Source organism: Phacochoerus africanus, chromosome 2, assembly GCF_016906955.1.
Source record: "Phacochoerus africanus isolate WHEZ1 chromosome 2, ROS_Pafr_v1, whole genome shotgun sequence".
NCBI classification, from domain to species: Eukaryota; Metazoa; Chordata; class Mammalia; order Artiodactyla; family Suidae; genus Phacochoerus; species Phacochoerus africanus.
The window spans coordinates 217,837,717-217,863,155 of NC_062545.1; the positions used below are offsets into that span (position 1 = coordinate 217,837,717).

Sequence of the window (25,439 nt, forward strand, 5' to 3'; positions counted from 1 at the left end):
GTTGCCTACCATACTACCAACCACCTTATTTATATTTTATAGTCAATTAATTTGGATATTAAAGAACTCATTTTAAAAACAGAAGCTCTAGTTCCAAAGCATTAAAAAGATAAATAAAATTCAGTTCCTTATCTACTGGTAGGCTGAAGAATTTAGCAATGCTCTAAGCTAAGCTGGGTCATACTGTGTTAACAACTCAAAAACCTTAGGGTCGGAGTTCCCATCGTGACTCATCGGTTAACAGACTAGTATGGCATGAGGACTCGGGTTCAATCCCTGGCCTCTTTCAGTGAGTTAAGGATCCAGCATTGCCAAGAGCTGTGGTGTAGGTCGCAGACATGGCTTAGATCCTGTGTTGCTATGGCATAAGCTGGCAGCTACAGCTCTGATTTGACCCCTAGCCTGGAAAACTCCATATGCCATGGGTGTGGCCCTAAAAAAGGCAAAGCAAAGCAAAAAAAGTCTTCATTTTTTCCCTGAGGAAATAAGGATTAATGAAACTGATGGGTTGCATTTTAAGTACATATTTTTGTAAATGTCATTTTCCAAAGACTTACAACCTAAATATTCATCAGATAGATTTCAGGATACTCTTTTATAATGGATTACTCAGTAACACATTCAGATTCTGGCAGGGTCCTATTCTGTTTTGTCTGTTTCATCTTTTCACAATGTTTATTTCCTAGAATTTTAATTTCAAATTACTCTTTGCACAGCAGTTTGTTTTGTTTTGTTTTTGGTCTTTTTAGGGCTGCACCTACGGCAGAGTTTCCAGGCTAGGGGTTCAATTGGAGCTATAGCTAAGGGTGTACACCATAGCAACAGCAAAGCTGAATGCAAGCTGTGTCTGGAACCTACATCACAGCTCACACCAACGTTGGACCCTTAACCCACAGAGCAAGGCCAGAGATCGAACCCACATCCTCACGGATACTAGTTAGTTTTGCTACTGCTGAGCCATGAAATAACTCCAACACAGCAGCTTGTTCATATTCTATCAACACCATGAACTTTCATAATTCAGGATAGTTGTAAAACTCTTGTCTCTTGTTTTTTTTTAATCATTTGGTCAGCCTTCTTTGTTTCTCTAGCTAGCTCTTCATTTCTTGTGTCCAATGACTGGTGTACAACTTTTGTTTTTCTCTGCAGTGTCTGATTAACCCATTACTAAACATCAGTTCTTTTAGAGATTTAAAGGTCTGGTGTGTGGACAGTCAGCAGTCAGTGCACAAGCAAGGGTAACTCTTCCCATTGTGAGCTAGTGTCAAGCAGACCAAGCTCAATTCCCTCAAGTCAGTCAGAGAAATCACTTAGATAGGTCATGAGTGCTACCTTTCAGGGTGTCCTGAGAAAAATGGGTAAAGGTTTGATCCCTGATATGCAAAGAGAAAAACAGACAACGGGCAAGTCATAGCAGATCTCTATCTAGCTCTTATGTAAGCAGGATCTATACTGACATCTAAAGATTTAAGCTTTATATAGACAGGGGCCCTTTCTGTTTGCCTAATTGTTAAAACAAGATTGTCAGCTAAGGATGTTTTTGATTGCCAGCTTCCAGAAGACTACCTAATACTCTTAAACATATTAGTGTGCCCATTATTTGTTGAATGAACCATATTATTTAGAAGTGAGTTCTAAAATTAGAGGATCTGCCTACTCTAATTAGAAACAAAACAAAAATCCTCCCCTTATTTTTTTTAGCAGCATTTTATTTTTATTTTTATTTATTTTTGTCTTTTTGCTATTTCTTGGGCCGGTCCCGCGGCACATGGAGGTTCCCAGGCTAGGGGTCAAATCGGAGCTGCAGCCACCAGCCTACGCCTGAGCCACAGCAACGCGGGATCCGAGCCGCGTCTGCAACCTACACCACAGCTCACGGCAACGCTGGATCCTTAACCCACTGAGCAAGGGCAGGGACCGAACCCGCAACCTCATGGTTCCTAGAAAGATTCACTAACCACTGCGCCACGACGGGAACTTCAAAAATCCTCCCCTTGTGAAAGTAGCTTAGTGCTTAGCAATCACTGGATTCTATTACATTTAATAGGATCCAGTGAAAACCTCACCTTTCAAACTCAAGCCTAAGAGACAACTAGATATTATGTACCACCTTCCACAAGGGCAACCACAGCACTTATGAAGATATCTTCCCACCCCTAGTCCCACCCCAATTCAAATCTGCTTACTCTTGATTTCTAACTACCAATTAATAGAATATAAAGAGAAAGAGATTAAACTGCACCACATGGCTATAACTGGACAATCTTTTTTTGCTTTATAGATTTAAGGAGATATATACTGATTAAAGATACTTAAGAGAGCAATTAGTAACAGTGTAAAGTCCTTAATTTGGATCCTGATTCAAACAAACTTAATATCTATGTATGACATTTGAGACAATGGAAATGTGAACCAATATTCACCACATATTATATAATTGCTGTTTGAGATTTTTTTTGGTTGTACTTGTGGCATATTAATTCCCACACCAAGGAATGAACCTGTGCAACAGCAGTGACTTGAGCCACAACAGTGACAATGCCAGACCGGTAACCCGCTGAGCAACCAGACAACTGCTAGGTTTTTTTGTTTGTTTTTAAACATGTGACAGTGATATCATGGTTATGCTTTCTAGAAGTCTGTGACCTCCAGATGCAAACTACTTATATAAAAAATCTTGAAGTCCTTTAAAAAAATGTGTAAGGGCAACACATTCTTGACATTTCTAAACATGTTAAACAATAATCAGCCTTTTTACATAGTCTATCATTTTATAGCAAAGCTAAGACCACATATAGCACAAATGTGGGAACTCCTTGTTTTGCCAATAAGTGATAAAACCAGTTCAAGTAGCTTGAACTGCCAGATATTCCCTACCCTTCATGCAGACATACGGCCAGTGCCAGAGGACAGAATACTAGATGATGCAATTTAATGATTCTTTCTCAATCTAATTTAAATTTGATTCTTCAAAGTAAAAATGATTCCAATCTTTAAAACTAGCCCTAAGTGACAGTAGCTCTAATCATTGTGCTGTTTCCCAGAATGTGATTTTGAGTTTAACTGAATACAGGAAAGGCACTGAAACCAGTTTGGCTTATTTTCAGATGTGAGAGCCTATGTAGCTCAGAAGTAGATTGCCAGGTTTGGACTCAAGACTGTTTACAGCACAGTTCTGCCACTTCCTTACCATATAAACTTTGACCAGTTTCTTAGCCTTTCTGTGCCTTTGATGTTCATCCATTAGAAGGGGATACTAGCACTTACTTCTTAGGATTGTCAGTAGAATTGAATTAATACACATGAAAATGTACAAATGCAAAGCAAATACTCAAATATTGGCTATACTTATGGCTTTGAATTCAGGGGTAGAAAAAGTGAATGATATTAAAGCTTTTCTCTTATGAAAATTTAACAATATAGCATCAGACAATAGAACTGTTCTAGAATATTCCCATGATTGTGAAATAATTGATTGTTGTAAAATTGAACATGACTGAGTTGTTATAGATAAAAGTCATCGGGTCCTTAATTCTAAAAAATCTCTCTGTGCTTCAGATTTTATACTAATTCTTACCACAAAAAATCAAAACAAAGAAAATTCTGCAAAATGTCTGTTCCAATAAACACACGATGAAATACTCTGGAAATTACTGATTCTTATAAATACCTACTAAAATAAACCAGACAAATATAAAAAAGTGAAGATGAACTATTTTTCTGGTCATAAAATATTTATTAAGGTATACTTTAGGGAATATAGTGAATATAAAATTTAGGATCACAATATGAAGCAATTTCAATCCTCTCAAAAAGTCAGCCCAGTCCTCAAATGCTCTGCAGATGTAAAACCACTGGTGAGACTCACTAAAAGCAGTTTGACTAGAACAGAAGAGGCTTTTCAAGAACATTTACAACTAGATCTGAATACCTCTTTTAAGTGCAAAACCACACCACATTACACTAATGCAGCAACAATGCATTCATATTGTTTTCATTAGTAGTCAACTTGCATAAAACACCAGGAAAAAGCACAATGGAGCTCACAAAATCGACTAAAAAAATGAATCTGTCCTTGCAAAACACACAATGTAATGGAAGAAGACATTAAAAATGTATTATGCACACTATAGAAGCTGTGTTCATTTCAACAATCTCAAGTGTCCCTTCCTTTTTGTAAAATCAAATTACATGAACCAGGCACAACTAATATTAGGGAGGCAGTGTGTAGCTAAAATTTCATTTAACTAATTATTCAATGATTTAAAAAAATCCCCATAAATCTTTTCTGTCCTGAGGTAGTTGCAAAATAAATCATAACTTGGATATCAACTAGAGCTGAGGCTTTGACTTTTTACTCATTAAAACTGGTTGTTACTGACAAAACTACCTTTTGATATTTAAAAGACAGTTGAGAAATGGGCCTCTTACTACACACACAAGATGATGGCTACGTAGGAAAGAGGATTAGCTGCTTCAGAATGTGAGAGATGTGGTCCACCATTGCTTCCACCCCTCCCCCACCCCCAACCATTTTAGATTATTTGTCCAAAAAGCCACCGGCAGCAACACAGTAGAAGCAGACAGATCATCGTCCTTTGCTGTAGCCAGGGAAGAAAAGGTCAAGTAGAGTCTGCAGAATCTTATTGGGAATCATGATGTAATTCTGGCCAAGATCATGCCGGCAAGCAGGGCAGGAGAACACTTGAGCCTTAAAGGAGCGCTGTAAGCAATCCTAAGGCAAAACCAAAAACAAATGAAACATAATTTCATCTGAGGGTAAAGCATATAGAAATTCACTTTAAAAAACTTAGGCTTTTAGGTAGGAACTCGAGTTACTGTTTGGCAACAAGAAAACATGAAAAATGAACTATAAAGGCCTGAATCTGTACTATAAAAATTAACCTACGGATATGGCTTTAGCCCCACCTCTAGCACATATGGTGAGACTGCAGGTAAACAACACCTTCTTACACATTAACTTCTTCAATCAGTAATATGGAGGTGCAACAGGATTGACAGTTGATCCCCAGCCCAGCGAAGTGGGTTAAGGCTCTGGCAGTGACTTCGGTTGCAACTATGGCTCGGATCTGATCCCTGGCCTTTGAGCTCCATGTGCCGTGGGGCAGCCAAAAGAGGAAGAAGGAAAAAAAAAAAAAAAAAGGTTAGAATTCTGCATGGCTCCCTCTGGACTCACATTCTAGTTTAGATTTTAATCCTGTTCTTTCCTGATAGAGTGCTAAAGAAAATTAGGGGCATCTCCTGCTTTAAACTGAAGTATGTATGTACTTTATCAAATCATTTATCAAAGAATGTTTTCCAGAAATATTCTTTGCTCTACTTAAATGACTCAAGATCAGACACAATATACATGTAGAAGGTTTGTTTCCATTTTACAAAAGAAACTAAAGTTCAAAAGTTAGGTCAGGGCACATAACCACCAAGCAGTAGAATAAGATACTAACTTTGGTTTGACTAAAATTCAAATTTTCCTTTTATACCACAGTGATAACTCAGTATTCAATTCCTCTGGGTATCCTGCCAGATATAATTTGCTCTAGATTCCAGTAAGTACATGAAATTATTTCAGTTTGCACTACCACATATGAAACATACATAATGTTACAAAAAAAAATACTTCCTTTCCATTTCATAATTTCAAACATAATAAACTGTTGAGATTATACAGATTAGAATTACTATAGAATTAAAAGGTGCCTTCACCACCAAGATGTAATTAAATGCCTCCTACTGGCAAGGTTCCGTATCTATTCTGCTTTATAAAAAAATGCTTTTTCACATGTTAAAACCAGGTTTGGACGTTATGTGAGCCTTTGGCCCAACAAGGGAAAACAAGAAAAGAATTCGACTCACTTTACAGACATTGTGGAGGCAATCTGTTGTTACAGGTTGGTAAACTAGCTCCTGGCAGCAGACACACATGAAAGATTGTTCCAGTTTTTTCAGAAAATTCTAGAATGGTACAAGAAAAAAAGGTTAGCATTTCATACTGTATTCATAGAATTCCATGTGAATGGGGAAAAAAAGGTGTCTTCATCACATTTATTATGTTTTTAATTAAGAAAAAAATCAAGTACTAATTTAAACTGCAGGCAAATGTGTAATAGGAAACTGAAGAAATCTCATCCATTAGATTGACACATTAGTTTTAAATCTTAAGAGTTGCGCTGGAAAAGTTGCCAAGTCAAGACATACAGTTTTTAAAAGTGAACCTCATATTTGAAGAGATTACAATTTTTCCCTTAAAAAAATCATGAACAGCTTGTCTCGAGGTCGTTACATCAAGGTCTATTTTCAAAAAGTTGTACGGTATTCTACTATATGAACATGTATTATCTTTTTTTCTTAGAAAATGTCAGTAAATACTTAACGTTTTTTATTGCACTTGGCAGTAATACTCTGCAATATCTTAGATGGCAAAGAATTAACATATGTATTTTCCTAGGATAAGTTTGTGTTATTTTGCCTCAAACCAAAAAATCCTGTTTTTTCCTGGTGCTTATCTTTACTCAAATTGGGACCAAATTATACAAGGTAGAGCCATCTAAAGCAGACATGATCAAATGAATGTATCATCTTTAAAAGCCATTACTAGGCTCTATTTTATCGAAGCTACTTGTTTCTTTTAAATTAGAAGGTTAAGTAGTTTTTTCAATCATCACCAGGATTATCCCCCAGTTATTTTTTGGTAGTAGGAGAATATACTTTTATGTCTGTTTTTTTTTGTTTTGTTTTGTTTTTTATTATAGTTGATTTACAATGTTCTGTCAATTTCTGCTGTACAGCAAAGTGACCTGGTTATACATACATCTTTCATATTATCTTCCATCATGTTCCATTATAAGTGATTAGATATAGTTCCCTGTGCTATACAGGAGATGTTTGTTCTTTGTTACCAGACAAAAGTAGAATCTGTAAGAATTTCAAAAAAAAAAAAAAAAAGATTCCATTTCATAGTTATGTCTTGATACTCAATTATTTATGAACATGGAATATAAATACTTTGTTGATAATTCACTTGACATTACCCAACACATTAAAAAAATATATCAGTTAGGGGAAGGTATGGAAAAAAACTTTAATTTTAGTACCAGGTCACCGTTCTCTGATAAACTTTGTTAATGACTGCTATTTCCCCAGTACCTCCACATGAGTGTATGCACTATCAACATTTTGAGGTCCTACAGTGTGCTGGGCACTCATCTACATAGCAGTAATGAACAGGATAAGTCTGCTCTCGTGGAACATTCCAATCCTTTAGGAAAACAGACTTTTTTTCTTTTTCAGGCTGCACTTGGCAAATGGAAGTTCCTGGACTAGGGGTGGAATTGGAGCTACAGCTGCCAGCCTGCGCCACAGCATGGCAATGCCAGATCCGAGCCACATCTACAACCTATACTGCAGCTTGCAGCAATGCCAGATCCTTTACCCACTGAGTGAGGCCAGTGATCCACAAATTCACATCCTCGTGGATACCAGTCAGGTTCTTAACCTGCTGAACCACAACGGGAACTCCCAGGAAAAAGGATTTTTAAAAATTCAGTTTCAGGAGTTCCCTTTTGGCTCAGTAGGTTAAAGATCTGGCATTGTTACTCTTATGGTTCTGGGTACTGCAGTGGTGTAAGTTCTGTCCATTCTTGGCCCCAAAACTTCCACATGACAGACACAGCATGCCACCACCCCCCCAAAAAAAATTCAGTGTTAGATAGTAGTAACTTAGGAAACAAAGCATATTAAACCAACATGGTCATGAGTGGCTATTTCAGAAAGGACAGTCAGGAAAGGCCTCTCTGAGTGTATTGCTTTGCTTTTTTTTTTGTCTTTTTGTCTTTTCTAGGGCTGCTCCTGCAGCATGTGGAAGTTCCCAGGCTAGGGGTCCAATCGGAGCTGTAGCCACCGGCCTATGCCAGAGCCACAGCAATGGGGGATCTGAGCCACGTCTGCGACCTATACCACAGCTCACAGCAACGCCAGATCCTTAACCCACTGAGCAAGGCCAGGGATCGAACCTGCAACCTCATGGTTCCTAGTCGGATTCGTTAACCACTGAGCCACGACGGCAAGTCCAGGAGTAAAAGATTTAAAAGTGTACTTGATGTGCACATACCTACCAAGTTTCCTAGGAAACTTCGCTAATTTTTAAAACTAAGAAATGGGATATACTGAAAACCTCAGATTGAAGCCCAATACACACATCTAACCCAGACAATAGATGTGCAAAAAGAGAACTTCCATGTGCACTCGGGTGGCATGATCCTTCACCTATACCTGCTACTTTGTCTTCTGCCCATTCATACCTGGAACTCACCTGAGTTATCACTAACCAGCAATGTCCTCTCCAACCAGAGAACTAGATCAACAACTGCTTGCTGTTTCTTACTTGTTCTAAGTGAAAATGAGTTGATGTACCAGAGTCAGACTCTCCATGTGCCTGGGTCTCTTGGCTAAAATGCAAGTTAACACTCCTCACAGAGCTAACTCACTTTTCTCTGTCCTCCAAACATGCAGGTCTTATTCTACCCAAGGACAACCCAAAATATCACATCCACAGACAAAACAAAAAACAACTCCAATATCAATCCAAAAGGTAATTGATAAAACTTAATTTCTAAGTTTAAAAATTATATCATGAAGATTCTTCCCATAATAGTGACTTTTTTGAACAAAAAGCAACACAAAATCTTTATGAGTTCCCTCTACATCTAGATAAAAGTCACGCATAGATATGAATGAACCCCATTTCAACCACACAAGAAGTTCTGGCCAATGCACTGACAGAAATAAAGGAAATATTCCAAGAAAGAAATTACTAAAATGATGAAATGGATTTAAAGGGCAGATACTAGAGCTCATCTGTAATAGCTGATGCACATCACATCTCAAAGGATCAAAAGCAGCTATTACACATAGCAAGGGGCTACTATCTGTAAGGAAAGAGAAGAACCAAATTTATAACCAAAATTAGAGAGACAATAAAAGCAGTGAGCAAAGCAAATAGAATATTTATATTTGAAACCCCTAGCTTTTGGGATCTAATAAGAAAGCTTCATTGCAAAACACAGCTTAACACAAAACTCACCCATCAAGTTAACCCTGAAATTCTCTTTCACTTAAAAATTTTATGATTATCATGGGAGTTCCCGTCGTGGCGCAGTGGTTAACAAATCCGACTAGGAACCATGAGGTTGCGGGTTCGGTCCCTGCCCTTGCTCAGTGGGTTAATGATCCGGCGTTGCCGTGAGCTGTGGTGTAGGTTGCAGACGCGGCTTGGATCCCACGTTGCTGTGGCTCTGGCGTAGGCCGGTGGCTACAGCTCCGATTCGACCCCTAGCCTGGGAACCTCCATATGCCGCAGGAGCGGCCCAAGAAATAGCAAAAAGACAAAAAAAAAAATGATTATCAAAAAATGGAAAAAAACCCAAACACATGAAATACTTAAATCAGTGCTGATTTATTTTACCCCAAAGTTGAACATGTAGGTAACACAAATTGTGCTCAGTTGCTCAAAACTGATTCTGTCAGGTAACTATGAACTGTAACAAAGACTTTCCTGATGAATTTCAGATGAAGCTGAGTATGTTTCAAAACTGAAAACTATTCCCAGGAACAGTACCTCATCAAAAGCTATCTAAGTTCAAGCTCAGAAAGGTCAAAAGTCAACATCTAAGAGGCCTAACATCAATTTAAAAGTGTTCAAGTACTGCTTCACTTCTGAAAGGTGGTAGTACTGTTGACAAGACTGGAGAAAAAGATCAAGTTTTAACTTGATCTTGTGAAAATGATATTTCATAGGGGATTTGTGGGTTTGATCCCTGGCTTCTCTCAGTGGGTTAAGGATCCAAAATTGCTGTGACCTGTGGTGTATTTCACAGATGCGGCTCAGACCTGGCATTGCTGTGGCTGTGGTGTAGGCTGGAAGCTTCAATTCCCATTTGACCCCAGCCTGGGAACTTCCATATGCTGCAGGTGAAGCCCAACAAACAAACAAACAAACAAATAAACAAACCCCAAACTTTACATACTGGTCCTTCCACAAGCGATGCAAGAACTTCATCCCACAGCTTCTGGTTTTGATGATCTTCTCTGATTAGATGTTGCTGTTGAGGGGTTAGTTGGAAAGCCTCAACTGCTTCTGCTGAATCCGATGCTTTTAACACTTTGGAGGCACTTGGACAATCATCTAGATTTATTTAAAAGTAAATCAGCAGACTACAAGTGGTCCTAAGCACAACTATGAAATCAAAGAGTTAACTGGCACCAGTAATGTTTAGCTTGAAGGTAACTAGCATGAAGCAACATCTAACTTCCCTGAAGTTCAGGGTACTTTGTTGTTTGGGCTCTGATACTTATTAAAACACAGAAAAAAAACCTTACCCCTACTTCTACCTCCCACCTACCCCCATACTCCCCTCACAAAAAAAACCCAAAAACAATACCTCCTTTTTCTTTTTGTCTTTTTAGGGCCATACCCACGGCATTTGGAGGTTCCCGGGCTAGGGGTCTAATCAGAGCTGTTGCTGCCAGCCTAAGCCAGAGCCATAGCAATGCCAGATCCAAGCTGCATCTGCAACCTACACCACAGCTCACTGCAACGCCAGATCCTTAACCCATTGAGCAAGGCCAGGGATCGAACCCGAAATCTCATGGTTCCTAGTCAGATTCATTTCCGCTGCATCAAGACAGGAACTCCAACACCTCCTTTTTCTTTTACTATCTTTTGAGTTTTCAACTTATTCTCTTAGTATTTCTCTTTCTTAGAAACTATGTTATCAGGACCCATGTTCTGCCATCATTACCTACCATCTGTAGAAGGTGCTCTTTTTGAGGCTCCACTGGCTTTCTTTGACTGTCCTTTAGTCTTCTTCCCTTCCTTTTCTGAAGGGTAACCTACTGGATACTGATGAGGGAAAAAAGGACAATGTAGATTTAAGTTTCTACAGAGAAAGGAGGTTCTAGATTCTGGTCAGAAGTTTTAAAAGGTCATGTGTCAAAATCTATACTTCCCTTAAACTGAAAGGAATCTGTACTTGCCCTAAATTGAAAGGTTTTATAAAAAGTAAACAAAAGACTATTAAAATCCCAAATTCAGTGTAAAACCATGTAGTTTTGACTGTTAAGATAATCCATTTTACAAAAAAAAAATCTTAGTTTCACATCTAAAAGAAGAATTTTTAGGAGTTGTGACTAGGTGGCTTGAAAAGCCTGAGGAAGAGAAGAAAGTGGACTGTAGATATGAAAGTAAGTGAGGATCAACCATAGAGCACAATAGATGGTACTCATATAGATGGGGTTACATGAAATCTTGGAGCCAATATTAAAACAGAAACAAAAAAAACCCCTTAAGGGCCAAATCTCTATCTCCCCAAATAGGGGGAGTAGGTGGGTGGGAGAGCTTCTAGACCTATAAACACTAGATTACTCAATATCTACTTAGTATCAACTAAAAGGTTATACTTTTAAGAATAAATTCTATCCTATTACACTTGTGATTTATTTGCTATCTTTTATTTTTGACATACTTTGTGATAACACTCAGATTTAAAGTTCAATATGTAACAAGCCTCATCATTTATATTAACTTATCATAGTTGCTTACTTCAACTCACTGTTTCAAATTTAATGGATCTAGAACCTTGCACTGCTGAACAGCAGACTTGTTAAAAAAAAAAAACTTCTGAAAAAGGATTTTATAATAGGTTTTAAGAATATTCTGTTATAAAAGGAAGTATTTTGGCAATTATTTTAGAAGCTGATGGATATCATTTCAACAATTCTGAGTTAAAAAAAACAAAAACAAACAGACTTGCACTAGAAGACACACACTCACCTGCCTGGGTGGTCAGACACTTGCCCATAGTTCAGCCCCTACACATGCAGTGTGGGCAGAGCCAGGGGAAATGACAAAGCTGGTAGTCTTTACGAGAAGCACAGCGGTGGGGAATGATGGAGAATGAACTCAGACCATGCTCTGAAGTCAGTGTCAGGGACAAAGTCTAGGATGTATAGGCAGTGGAAGGGGAATGAAGCCATACCATCTATTATGCACATAAAACCAACAAAGTCTTATATGGGTTAACAGCTGAGCATGTGCAAAGGGGAAAAAAAAAAAGGCAAAGCACTAAAGGTGGTGACAGGACAGGGAGGCAGCTTTGAGGGGGAAGAGAGAAAAGGGGTGAGGAAAAGTGAGAAGGGTAGAAAGCAGACCACTCTTATAAGCCACCTCCCCACTTCCCCTACCAAAGACACACCCCCTGTGCCCTCCAGGATAAACTTCCCCTCTTAATACCTCCTATACCTACATTTCCCTCATACTTCAAGTCATTTCCAGATTGAATTGGAAATACAGTTGACCCTTGAACAATGTAGGTAGTTAAGGCAGGGCCAATCCCCTAGCAACTGAAAAAGCATGTCTAACAAAGTTGGTCCTCTGTATCCAGGGATTCACCAACAGCAGATATGTACTGCAGTTATTTGCTACTGAAAACAATTTCAGTTTAAATGGATCCACGTAGTTCAAACCAGTGGTGTTAAAGTGTAAACTGTATTCTATTTTTCATTGTCAAGCTCAGCTTTCCCCAAGCACGATTCTTGGTCTTAGGGCAGCCTGACACCTAGGATGCCACCTTTCTACTTCCTTTCCTTCTGTATACTTGTGCAATCTCGTTCCTCACCCCTTACAGTCCACCAATCAAGTGCTGTGGGTTATATCCAGTGTTGAGGCACATAGATAGTACAGAGGCATATGTTTTTATGAACATACAAGTAGCCTAGATGAGTGTAACCTAACCTGTAAACGCAGACATAGTCTCCTTGACCGTTCTATTCCTTCCGAGGTCCAAGGAGCGGGTTCAACATCATCTCTCCTTAAAAGATAGCGCCAAACCAAGAATCCATGGCTTGATGAAATCTCCGGCCAGTATTTCACCACCTAAATTATAATATTTCAGTACTAGCTTGAGATTTAAATTTTAGACTTATTCATAATGTCATATTAGTGTTTTAAGTAAACTTGGAAGAACTAAATGCAACTTAGAAAGGTACCTGCTTTGCTTGAACAATAAATAAGTAAAAACTATGCATTAAAATATTTTTAACCTCATTTCCTAATTATGATGGTTTTCAATATAAGCACAGGTTGCTATAAATTTGAAATAGTATGTTAAATTATGCTAATTTTACATAAAAGATAAAAATGGTAGCAGATGTCTTCATTTTTTAAACAAAGGATGCAACCTATTTTCAAATTATGTGCTCTTCTTTGAAAAATGTATTAAAATTAAAATCATTCTGACAGATATGTAAGAATATTTACAATGGCTGAGTTGATTTCTACAGTTTTATGGTAAGAGAACATGTAACTGTAAAAAGCTTAACCTAAAATATAACTCTGCCTAGGGACTTCAGATAAGCCTTAAAGGACAAGTATCAAAAAGTTAAGAAATCACTGTGTGCATGTTCTATTTTCAGAGAAAGTAGATGCAACACTAAGACAGTCTACTGTTTCCTTTAGCCCACCCACAGTAGAGCAATTCCCTGTGGCAACCCTGTTTTGAAAGCCCAGGAAGTTTGACTAACGAGATGTCATGCCAGATAGAGCACCTTATAAATGCCATCATATCTGTTGCCTTCTTCAGGAGCATATTTGCTGATCTTCCTCCCTTTAAAACTGCGTATCACTCTGACTGGCTTACCAGCTCTCCAATTCCGAGACTCTGCTCCAATTTTATCATCCAATGGAGCATCACAGTTTAGGGCCAATGCCCTAAAAAATAAAACAAAGTCCTTATACCAAGCAATCTTTCCTCAAGTATATAATCACATCATTAGCTCAATTAAAAGGTAAATTATGCCTTACCTGATGGTTAAGATTCTATGATTCTTTCCATATTATTCCAGACAATAGGATTATGCTTTCCCCCACCAGCAGAGAAGACAAATCAGTTTTCTGATGTCACCCCCAGGCCAGGGGATTGGTTCTCAGATAGCCTGTAGGGTTCTTCTGAAAGTAATAACATCTGTGCCACGTATAATAGAAAACAACTAGAAATACATGGAATTTTCTTTAAATAACGTTTGTTGAGGGAAGGGAGAGAGTTGGAAAACTAAAGCAAGTGATTGTTTTAATAGTTATTTTTGATAAGGGAATGAGGTAAATTGCTGGAATGATGTAGAAAGAAATCCACAAAAATAAACTTGAGGTAAATTGCTGGAATAATGTAGAAAGAAATCCAGAAAAAAAAAATTTGTCAGCAAGGTACAAATGAACTTTCTAGGTATACTTTCCACATTCCAGACAACAGAGATTCCTTCAAGTTTAGAAAATAATAAGAACAAGATCAATATGAGAATATCCTTTAAAGGCCTCCAGTAAAAAGTTAACTTTTATTTAAACTGAAACATTCTAATTCCTCTGCTAAATCATGACAAAAAAGATTTTTAAGTTGCTCAAGATCACTACATTTTACTGATGACACATGAACAAGGAGCAACACTGAACTGGAAGCAGCACATGATTTAGGTGAAGCTTCCTAAAGTCTGTGTACTCTATCTAGTAGTCATTAATCAGTTGTGTATTTATCTAGTAGTCATTAATCAGTAAGGTTATTAGATGTTAGAATTCCTTTCTTGGGAGAATTAATCCTGCCCCTCCAAAAACAACTAGAATCTACTGAAAGTTAGTTTTTTTCCCCTAAGACACCTACATCCTAACTTAAGTGAAAAGAAACCACAGAGAACATTTAATGTTCAAAAAAAACCCAAAAAACCAAAAAACAAAAAAAAAACCCTCCCCTCAAGTCTGTTAAAATTAGACATGGTACAATATGCTTTTTCAGGATATAGCTTTTATGAAAGCTCAAAAAAAAAAAAAATAGACCTTAAAAGTAGGTGAATAATCTGTCATTTCTTTATCATAGTTGAAATAAACTAAAAGTTTTGTCAAAAAATATTTTAAAAAATAGAATCAATATTTTCAAAAAATATTTTAAAAAATAGAATCAACTATACCTCCATCAAATTTTTAAAAATGGGGAAAAAATTAAAAATAGATGTGGTCAAAGAGTTAGAGCTTACAGAGTTATCTCTTTTTATCTCAAAGGCATTAAAACTCTGGAAGGCAGAAGAAAACGTAGCTATCAATTCTAGGGCTGGTTTATTTATGGAATACCTATTGAGATATACATACTTCATCTTCTTAAAGACCTAAAATAGAGATATGCACTATCTTTAAGTTAATGAGTGGAATAATTTAGTGCTCATAGGTACTTTCTGTCATGACAGCCACAACTAACTGGCTAAGTTAGGCCATCTGTTCAAGTGTGTACAAAGCATAGAAGAGGATGAAACCAGGCACAAGGCTTTTCCACTACTCTATTCACAGCTCAGTAAGTTGCCTTTAACTGCCTTAATAAAGGACAGCCAGGTTACCTGCTGCCCACTTCAGTTTCACAAAGTGGAAGAGTTGAGAAGAAATAGGAACGAATTTCTCCAAAGCAAGAAGCACGTGTCAAACTACCTCTTAGTAGAGAAACAAAAATGAATTAGACTATATCCTAGCCAGGAAAGAGTACATTAGGGGTCAGAGCTAACTGCCTTTCACCCTAGCTTTCATGTTAATAAAACACACAGGTACCTTCGTTTAAGAGATCTCTACAATCACAAGGTGTACTCACAGCTTAATATATAACTTAAAACGAAGAAATGTTAGTCTCTGTGGTTAAGTCAGTCCTAAAGTGTTTTGACTTATTTCATTTTCACTATCCTCCCTTATTAATAAACTTTTTACTTTCTTGTCAATTATTTTTTAATGGAATTGTAACACATACTTACTAGGCAGGGTATACTTACTAGATTTTTTTTTTAAAGCTTGAAAATAATCTACTATGTACAAGTGCAGGTAGTTACAAAGCAAGTTTCATTCAAGCAAAATAATCATATTAAAGGGAAAATAAAAATTTCAGATTTGACAACGTGAAAAAGCCCTTTTGTAAATTCAAGATACATTTTCATTGAAAAAATATATCAAATATTATTAATTCTTTTCAGGGTCATTTCTCCCGAGAAACTGTTTTCTTGTTAGAAAAAGACTGCATAGGGACTGGACTCCTGCCTCAGCAATGTTTTTCACCAGCAAACCTGACCTGTCTCCTCTGCTGGTTCAGTAAAATAATCCTACTGTAAGAAATAGTATGGAAGGAATACATAAAAACAGATTCTTTGTAACTTGATATGCAACAAAGTCTTGAAATCATAAAATATATCCTTTACACGGTAATCAGAAATTAAGGGCATGCTACTTAAAACTGAGTGGTTTAGATTCAGGAAAGTGAAAAAATACTAATTTTTATTCAGTAATCAATAACCTGTAACAATACACTTAATATTAGGATACAAAAATTCCAACTTTATGATTACAAAATTATCAATATGCCTAGTTATAATGTGTTCATTGCTATCTGATGGTCTGGGTTATTTCATCTTGTTATTTTTTTTTTAAATTTTCAATTAATTTAAAAAATATTTTAATTGATAATATTTTTTGGCTGCACCCATGGCATGTGGGAGTTCCTGGGCCAGGGATTGAACGCAAACCACAGCAGTGACAAGAGGCCACAGCAGCGACATTGCCAAAACCTTAACCACTAGGCCAGAGAACTCCAGTTACCACCAGAGAACTCCAGTTAATCTATTACTGATATTAGCATACTTTTAAGAAATGAAACATTTTAAAGTTACTATATTTTCTACTGCCATGGAGGCTGGAATATCATGAATACTTCTACAGATTAAAGATAGTGGTTATTTTTAATATCTAACAAACATTTAGTTAGAAAAGGTCACTTTTGTAACTAAACATTCTCTTCATTAACACTTAAAAGACATCTTATTATAAATCTCAAATGCACCTTGTGTTTCTGATTACGTTATCTTATGTTTCACTTATGCACATACATGTGGCTCCCAAACATAACTCGTTCACATTAATCTCCTTTATTTTTCATATTAATCTCCTTTAAATATGTTTGTCATTTTAAAAAATAAATATGTTGAGTAGAACATAAATATGACTTCTGTGGTAGTAGATACACCACCTTTGTCCGCAATTTCACCTCAATCATATAGGTTTTTTTCCTTCAAAGGTTGCAACATATTTTCAAATGAAAAGCACAGATATTAAGACTGGGAATTATGTCATTTAAACAAGTTTGGAAGCTTATAATTATGTGCTGATCAGGTAGTAGGGTTTGTATTTTAGCTATATTAACCTGCAACTTAAGATTCTTCTCCATAGTATCAGCTACCAATTATAGTCCTATAATTGAAGTCCCAATTCTAAACAGTCTCTTACAAATGCTAACGATAAAGAGTACCTGTTCATGTTTGTTAATGTTTGATCAGCCGATGGTGCACCAATCCTTTTATTACCAGCAAGATTTTTACCACCACTTCCAGTGTATGTGAATTCATCACCTCGGTCCTGTAGAGGAACATTTTTGGCATTAAAACACATAAAGCCAGGTGTAACTTCACCAACTCTTTTCCCTCAGAAGTTTTGGTTAACGAGTTCCTGTCATGGTACAGCAGAAACAAATGTGACTAGGAACCATGAGGATTGGGGGTTCAATCCCTTGCCTTGCTCAGTGGGTTAAGGATCCGGTGTTGCCGTGAGCTGGGGTGTACGCAGACACAACTTGGATCTGATGTTGCTGTGGCTGTGGTGTAGGGTGGCAGCTGTAGCTCCGATTTGACTTCTAGCCTGGGAACCTCCATATGCCTTGGGTGTGGCCCTAAAAGGCAAAAAACAAAAAAGAAAAAAAGAATTTTGCTTAAGATGTTACATATTGACATGTTTCTTTAATGGTTTCTACCAAAATAAGGTAAAATTCACACACAATCTTGTGTGTAAGATACCTTTGAGCTGTATCACATGATCTAAAGATTTTCAAATTATAGATTTTGGAGTTCCTGTCATGACTCAGTGGAAACAAATCTGACTAGCATCCACGAGGACGCAGTTTCAATTCTTGGCCTCACTCAGCAGGTTAAGGATCTGGCATTGCTGTGAACTGTGGAGGAGGTTGCAGGCACAGTTTGGATCCTGAGTTGCTATGGCACAAGCCGGCAGCTATAGCTCCGATTCGACCCCGAGCCTGGGAACCTCCATATGCTGAGGGTGTGGCCCTAAGAAGATAAAAGACAAAACCAAAACCAAACAAAAAAACCAAAACCAAAAAAAAACCTCACCTGTATACAAATGTTTATTGCATGTAGCATTATTTGCTGGAAAGAACCCAGATGTCTTTTAATGGATGAATGGTTATACTGTGGTATACCTATACCCATCCAACACTGCTCAGCAGTAAAAACAAATTGACACATGCCACATTTTGAGGATTATACTGAGTGAAAAAAGTCAATCCCAAAGGTTATATACTACATGATTCCACTTAAAATTTTTTTTTTAATTATTTTTTTAGGGCTACACCCAAGGCATATGGAGGTTCCTAGGCTAGGGGTCAAATCTGAGATGTAGCCACTGGCCTACACCACAGTCAAAGCAACGTGGGATCCAAGTCACATGCGACCTACACCGCAGCTCATGGCAACTCCAGATCCTTAACCCGCTGATCGAGGCCAGGGATAGAACCTGTGTTCTCATGGATACTAGTCAAATTTGTTTCTGCTGAGCCACGACGGGAGCTCCAAATTTTTGAAGTGACAAAATTATAGAAATGAGAACAGATTAGCGGTTGTCTGGGGTTAAGGGGGGTTGGGTGAACAGATATAGTATTTGTGGCTCAAAAAGGGCAACATGAGGGATCCTTGTGGTAAGGGAAATGTTCAGTGTCCTGTATGTATCAATGTCAGTATCCTGGTTATGATACTGGACTATAGTTTTTACAAAATGTTACCATTTGCAGAAATTGAGTAAAGGGCACAGAAATCTCTGCAGTAACTCCAATGCTTCAGGTCAATCTACAATCATCTCTAAATAAAAAATTTAATTTAGAAATTAAAGAAAATGTGACTAGTTTTGGAGTTCCCATCGTGGTGCAGTGGTTAACAAATCCGACTAGGAACCATAAGGTTGCAGGTTCGATCCCTGCCCTTGCTCAGTGGGTTAAGCATCCGGTGTTGCCGTGAGCTATGGTGTAGATCACAGACACGGCTCGGATCCCGAGTTGCTGTGGCTCTGGCGTGGGCTGGCAGCTACAGTTCCAATTAGACCCCTAGCCTGGGAACCTCCATATGCGGCCCAAGAAATGGCAAAAAGACCAAAAAACAAAGACTAGTTTTATTTAAAAAATCGGTACTTGCAAAGATTAAAGACTTCAACATAAAAACAATGCTAAAAGAGATGGAATTTATCCCGGATGGAGTCTCTGCATTTTCTTGAATGATCAAGACAGGTTCTATACTCCCTTTGTAAACCTTTTTTTTTTTCCTTTTTCTTTTTTGGCTGCTCCAAGACATGGAATTTCCCAGCCAGGGATCAGATTCAAGCAGTAGTTGCAACCTAAGCTGCAGCTGTGGCAACGCCGGATCCTTAACCCACTGTGCCAGACTGGGAATTGAACCTGTGTCCCAGTGCTCCCAAGATGATCCCACTGTGCCACAGCAGGAACTCTAAGACAGGTTCTAAAGAACAAGGCTATATCATTACTTACTACTTCATCCGCAAATCCTCCAGCCAGGACAAGAGAATAAGCTCCATCATTACTTCGACCATGAATTCCACCAACATGGGGCCTATGGACACCTGCTTCGCTCACCTATGAAATAAAGAGAGGCTCAAAATACCTTCAAACAGTTGAAGGTACACTTAAAAAAATGGTTTCACATACTTTATTGGATGCTAAAAGTCTCCCACTAAAACTGAATGTGCCCCGAATTGTACATTCTGTTAAGATTTTTACCTCTCCCTAACTATATATCCCTTAGGTACTATATTGCTGACTCTGAAAACTGCTCAAGCCTAGAATTTTGAGTTTCAAAATAACCATTAAAGAACCATCATCCTATGTCTATATTGGTGATTCCAGACCAATTTGAGTAAAAAATAATTTATTATCAGTGCTCCATATTTTTCTTCTCCTTTGTCTTTCATTACAGCACTTATGGCACTGTTCCCTAGCCAAGTCAGAAAGGCAAGAGTCACTTTAGTCTCATTGTGCTGTACTCTTCACTCATTTGGTCAAAAGTACTGCTGATTCAGTCTCTCAAATCCATCCTTTTCTACTTTCACTGCTTAATCCTAGTTTAAGTGGTAAATACTTCCAGTATACCCTTTTTCAAGGCCTCCAGTTTTGTTCCTTCAAACCTATCACCCATCACAAACAGAATGATCCTTTTAAGAACCAATCTGATTCTAATTTTCAATTGCTTAGCTTTAGCTATTTATATTCAAGAGCCTGTGTTTTATAGTAGTTTATCAAGGCCAAGTTAAGCGTTATACATTACCTACTGAGTCTGGCTCCTCTCTTCTCTCCTAGCCTCATCTCTAACTTCTCCTTATGGAGCCTGTACATTTGAGCCAGAACTACTCAGTGATACTCAACATATTACCATTTTTATTTATTCGCGTTATTATTTTTTTTTTGGTCTTTTTTGCCGTTTCTAGGGCTGCACCCTCAGCATATGGAGGTTCCCAGGCTAGGGGTCTAATTGGAGCTGTAGCCGCCGGCCTACGCCAGAGCCACAACAACACAGGATCCGAGCTGTATATGCAACCTACACCACAGCTCACAGCAACACTGGATCCTTAACTCACTGATTCAGGCCAGGGATCGAACCTTCAACCTCATGGTTCCTAGTCAGATTCGTTAACCACTGAGCCACAACGGAAACTCCTATTCGCCATATTCTTCTACCTCAATGGCCTACTACTTTCCCCCCAATTATTTTTAATTCTGACTCACTTAAGTGTCACTTCTTCAGGTACTTCAAACTCCCTAAAAGAAATATTCTAATTAGTTTATTTATCATACAACTGTTCTTAGCAGAGAAAAATCAAGCTGAAATCTAAACCTGTATAGCGGGCTAGGGAAAGAGGACTTTAGATGTCAATGAAAAGCTGTTAAGTGCAAAATAATCTGCATTTAGGCCATGGAAATACCAGGTACTTTAGAAGAGAGGACACTTGATTCCCATCCTCACTATCTCTGATTATAAATCTGCCAAATCTTCCCCACTTCCTTAACAGCAAATCCATCCTTCTTATTGCTCAGGCCAACAGCCTCCGAGTCATTTTAGATCATATTAGTGGGGCTTTTAGAATTGGGGAAAGAGTGGTAGGTATACAAAAACAAAACAAAACAAAACAAAAACCTTACAAAAAAAAAAGGGCAATTAAAAATGTACTAAGTGGGAGCTCCCATTGTGACTCAGTGGGTTAAGAACCCGACATAGTCTCTGAGTATGCACATTTGATTCCTGGCCTCACTCAGCAGGTTAAGGATCCAGCATTGCCACAAGCTGTGGTGTAGGTCACAGACAAGGCTTGGATCTGGTGTGGCTGTCTCTGTGGCATAGGCTAGCAGGTGCAACTCTGATTGAAACCTTAGCCCAGGAACTTCCATATGCTAGAGGTACGGATGTACAAAGGAAAAAAAAAAATGCTCTAAGTGTGTTTTATTGTATTTTATTTCATATATTTAGAGATAATACATAGTATAGAAAAATAAATGTAATTTATTTATTATTGTATAGTAATACCTCAGAGATATTGCAGTTTGGGTTCCAGATCACTGCAATAAAGTAAACATCACAATGCAGCAAGTCACGCAAATTTTATAGTCTTCTGGCACACATAGAAGTCATATTTACACTATACTGTAGTCTATTAAGTGTATAACACCATTACATCGAAAAAATTAAATACATTAAAAAATAATGCTATTGGGAAAATGATGCTGATAGACTTGCTTGACACAGAGCTGCCAAAAACCTTCAATGTGTAAAACAGAGTATTTGTGAAGGCAATAAAGCCACGCATGGTGAAATGAGGTATGCCTTTATTTATAGAATTTTTCCTTTTGCCTTTTTGTTTTATTAAGGGCCGTACCTATGGCATATGGAGGATCCCAGGCTACAGGTCCAATTGGAGCTAGAGCTGTCGGCCCCAGCCCCAGCCCCTTGGGATCTGAGCCACATCTGCAATTTACACCACACCTCACGGCAATGCCAGATCCTTAACCCACCGAGCAAGCCCATTGTTAACCAATGAACCAAGATGGAACTCTGATAGAGAAATTTTAACTGTACTTATAAATCCAAAATCGTAACTTAAGCCTTGAATACTGATTTAGTCAAAATTCTAACTATCTCAAGGATAAGAGGACATAGTGTGAATGTTAAATTAAATGCTTGGTTAATGAAAGCAAAATATAAAGACAAAAGTATTTATTTAGAAATAAAGAGGTAAATTTAGAAGAAATAATTTTTAAATGACTGTCTATTAGAAACAGAAAATGGCAATGAAAAGAGGAGGGTAGTTTCTAAAATAAAGTCTAAGAACCAGGGCTACTCAACTCTTCAGGTTCCGAATCCTAAGATTTTTTTTTTCCCCCACATTAAATTTTCTATACTGGTAAAGTTAACTTTTCAATGAAGAAATTAGGAAAAAATACAATAGAGACTTCAAGAGGAAAAGAGAAGGGATTTTATCCTTGGATTATCTGGTACTTTCTCTGACCAGTATCTTAACATTCACTCAAGGATAAGTCCCCAAAGAAAACACCTGAAGTGAGCTTCCCTGCAGTTCAGTGACATGACATGAGAACTTACTACATAATTTAAAGACTTGTTTCAAGGATTTCCCGTAGTGGCTCAGTGGTAACGAACCTGACTAGTACCCATGAGGACTCGGGTTTGACTCCTGGCCTTGCTCAATGGGTTATGTATCTGGTGTTGCCATGAGCTGTGGTGTAGGTCAGAAGCAGCTTGGATCCCGCATGGCTGTGGTGTAGGCCAGCAGCTGCAGCTCTGATTTGACCCCTAGTGTGGGAACATCCATATGCCGCTGGGAAAAACAGCTAAGAAAAACAAACAAACAAAAAAAATAAGACTCATTTCCAATATTAAATTTTTGGCAAGAAAAATGGAGAAATAATTTTAATGACAACATCAACTACCATAATGACCACAAAACAGTAAATGAAAGTGATGCAAAGGCTTAGCAGATGGCTAATTCCATGATGTATGTTCTATGTTCCTCTATTAAGCTATGGTGAAGGATTTATACATCCTATAGCAAATTTTTCATTCTAACACCTGAATGCCATGTCATACTACCTAGGTTAGTCCACTTAAACTCACTAGACACTAATTCTGCTAAAATCCTCCATTTTACCCTTTCAGCTAAGCCAATTTAAAACATACCTGAACTCTAAATCTCCAAGTTGATCCTACAGGAATCCCAGGAATAGGTCCGTAATGATTAGAAGGAACAATAGTACATTCTTTAGTGCGACCAACACAGGCCATTCCCTACAAGTCACAGATCAAGCTGTTTGAGAAATCAGTTGTGTTAAATCTTAAATCCCTTAATTCCCTTACATGTGATTAAAATAAAAACCCAACAATTTATATGATTAACATATATCGATTTATAGGATTAACATAAATTTAAGACAAATTAACTATTTATATGATTAATCAATAGTTATTTGTTAAGACATGTATTTTCTGTTAACAAAAACTGTTAACAAATGTTAACATTCCAGAAACTTAAAATATCATTTATACCATTACTACTACTGGTACATTATAACTTGCATCAGAGTTAGAAACATTCTAACAAGGAAGAAAAGGAGACTTCCTTCTTTACCCTGCCCCAGTCTCTCCGGCTTTCAGTACTAGCTGATGGCATCTTTGCTTTCTTTTTACTCATCTTGAGTCTTTCACCAGCCTTTACAACTTCGCTAGAATCAGTTTTACAGGAAGGACAATACCTTAAAAATAAAGAAAAAAAAGGAATATTGTTATCATACTAAAGCCAGTAAAATAATGGCCTAAGTTAGAGTAAGTTTTAACATACAATACTTGGTTTATATTACAGAGTTTCTGTTAGTGCTTAAGTATCAAACTTTTCGAAACATTTACTTGATTGAACTGACCCAAAAAATCCACTTGTTCTTTTAGAGCACTTAAGATTTTAGTGTCCAATTCTCAAATTCAGTGCAAAAGGCAAACAAGTCTGTCCAATTCTAACAGCACCATAAACTCTCATCACTAGTTTTGAGAGTACAAATTACTCATTGGAAGCTTTTAATCATTAAAACAAAAGCAGTAAAAATAGATGACTTTAGACTGAATACTGAACCATGCAAATGATACATCTCATCGAAATTGATTATTAGCCTGTATACTTTTCACCTTGAGAATTGTTATAAAAAGTATACTGATTCAAGGCTATTTTCTTATCTCTAGCCTAACCTTAATCCTCCATACTTGTCTTTTAGCATATTTGTAGTTGGTCATCCTACTGTATTATCTGTGTATACACACACACACACACACACACACACACACACACACACACACCTTAGATCACTTGCAAAGGGAAAAGCCATGTCTATAGATTGAGATGGGGCTATTTTTAAGTCACCAAGGAATGGAAACTTTGAGACTATCCAAAGATCAACTGGTCACTGCCCCTATTAATCTTAGATTTTTCTCTATTTTCCAGTTTATAATTACCTATGCCTTGTGGCCTACAGAGCAAAGAACATGACACCTATCCCCATTATTTAATTTTGACAGCCTAGTTATGACTCTTTTCCTAAGGCTGAACCTACAGCATATGGAAGTTCCTGGGCCAGGGATTGTATCAGAGCTGCAGCTGTGACCTGAGCTGCTGCAGCTGGATTCTTAACCCACTGTACCAAATGGGAACTCTGAGATACTTTATTTAGTGCTACAGGAAAGACATGTCAATAATTCAGTCCCTGAGAAAACTAATTGGGCAGTGAGATACAGGCACAAATTCAAGGCAAAACTATGTGTGATAAGGTAATAAATACGATCAAGTAAAATCTTGACTCATTTAGAAAACAAAGAGGCTTCTGAATATTAATCTGCTCTAAGAAGGACTGTATTTTACCTGACGTGCTCATCTTTATGGTTATAATTTTATCAAAGATCTTATGGTTAAAGCAGGTATTATCTCTGATGAGAAAATTAGTGCAGAGGTTAAATATCCAGACAACATCATCTGGAGAGGTAGAAAAGATTTAAGGTTAAGGAGTTCCAGGTGAAGAAAAGGACCTCAATATGAATGTAGATATACCCCTCAGAGTAACCTAAAGCAGTCTTTTAATTTTATCATCCTAAAGTCATCTCTGGGATTCATCCCTTCATTCAGTTTGTTAAGAATCCACATACTGCTGTTGGGCTGGGTAGGGATTAATATTGGTCCT

At 37.6% G+C, this 25,439-nt stretch overlaps 1 protein-coding gene across 1 annotated transcript in view; it reads right to left on the bottom strand.

The window, feature by feature from the left end:
- Positions 1 to 3,713: 3,713 nt before the first annotated feature.
- The window catches only part of UHRF2 (ubiquitin like with PHD and ring finger domains 2), a 103,929-nt gene continuing 82,203 nt past the window's right edge, over positions 3,714 to 25,439 (bottom strand). The window contains exons 7-16 of the mRNA XM_047767663.1: positions 23,849 to 23,972; positions 23,401 to 23,508; positions 19,689 to 19,793; positions 17,391 to 17,497; positions 13,621 to 13,783; positions 12,809 to 12,949; positions 10,822 to 10,918; positions 10,044 to 10,201; positions 5,875 to 5,973; positions 3,714 to 4,735 (exon numbers count right to left, since the gene is read on the bottom strand). Of these exons, the coding sequence (XP_047623619.1) occupies positions 4,589 to 4,735; positions 5,875 to 5,973; positions 10,044 to 10,201; positions 10,822 to 10,918; positions 12,809 to 12,949; positions 13,621 to 13,783; positions 17,391 to 17,497; positions 19,689 to 19,793; positions 23,401 to 23,508; positions 23,849 to 23,972 (1,249 nt within the window). The 3' untranslated portion in view covers positions 3,714 to 4,588. The remainder of the gene's footprint in view (positions 4,736 to 5,874; positions 5,974 to 10,043; positions 10,202 to 10,821; positions 10,919 to 12,808; positions 12,950 to 13,620; positions 13,784 to 17,390; positions 17,498 to 19,688; positions 19,794 to 23,400; positions 23,509 to 23,848; positions 23,973 to 25,439) is intronic.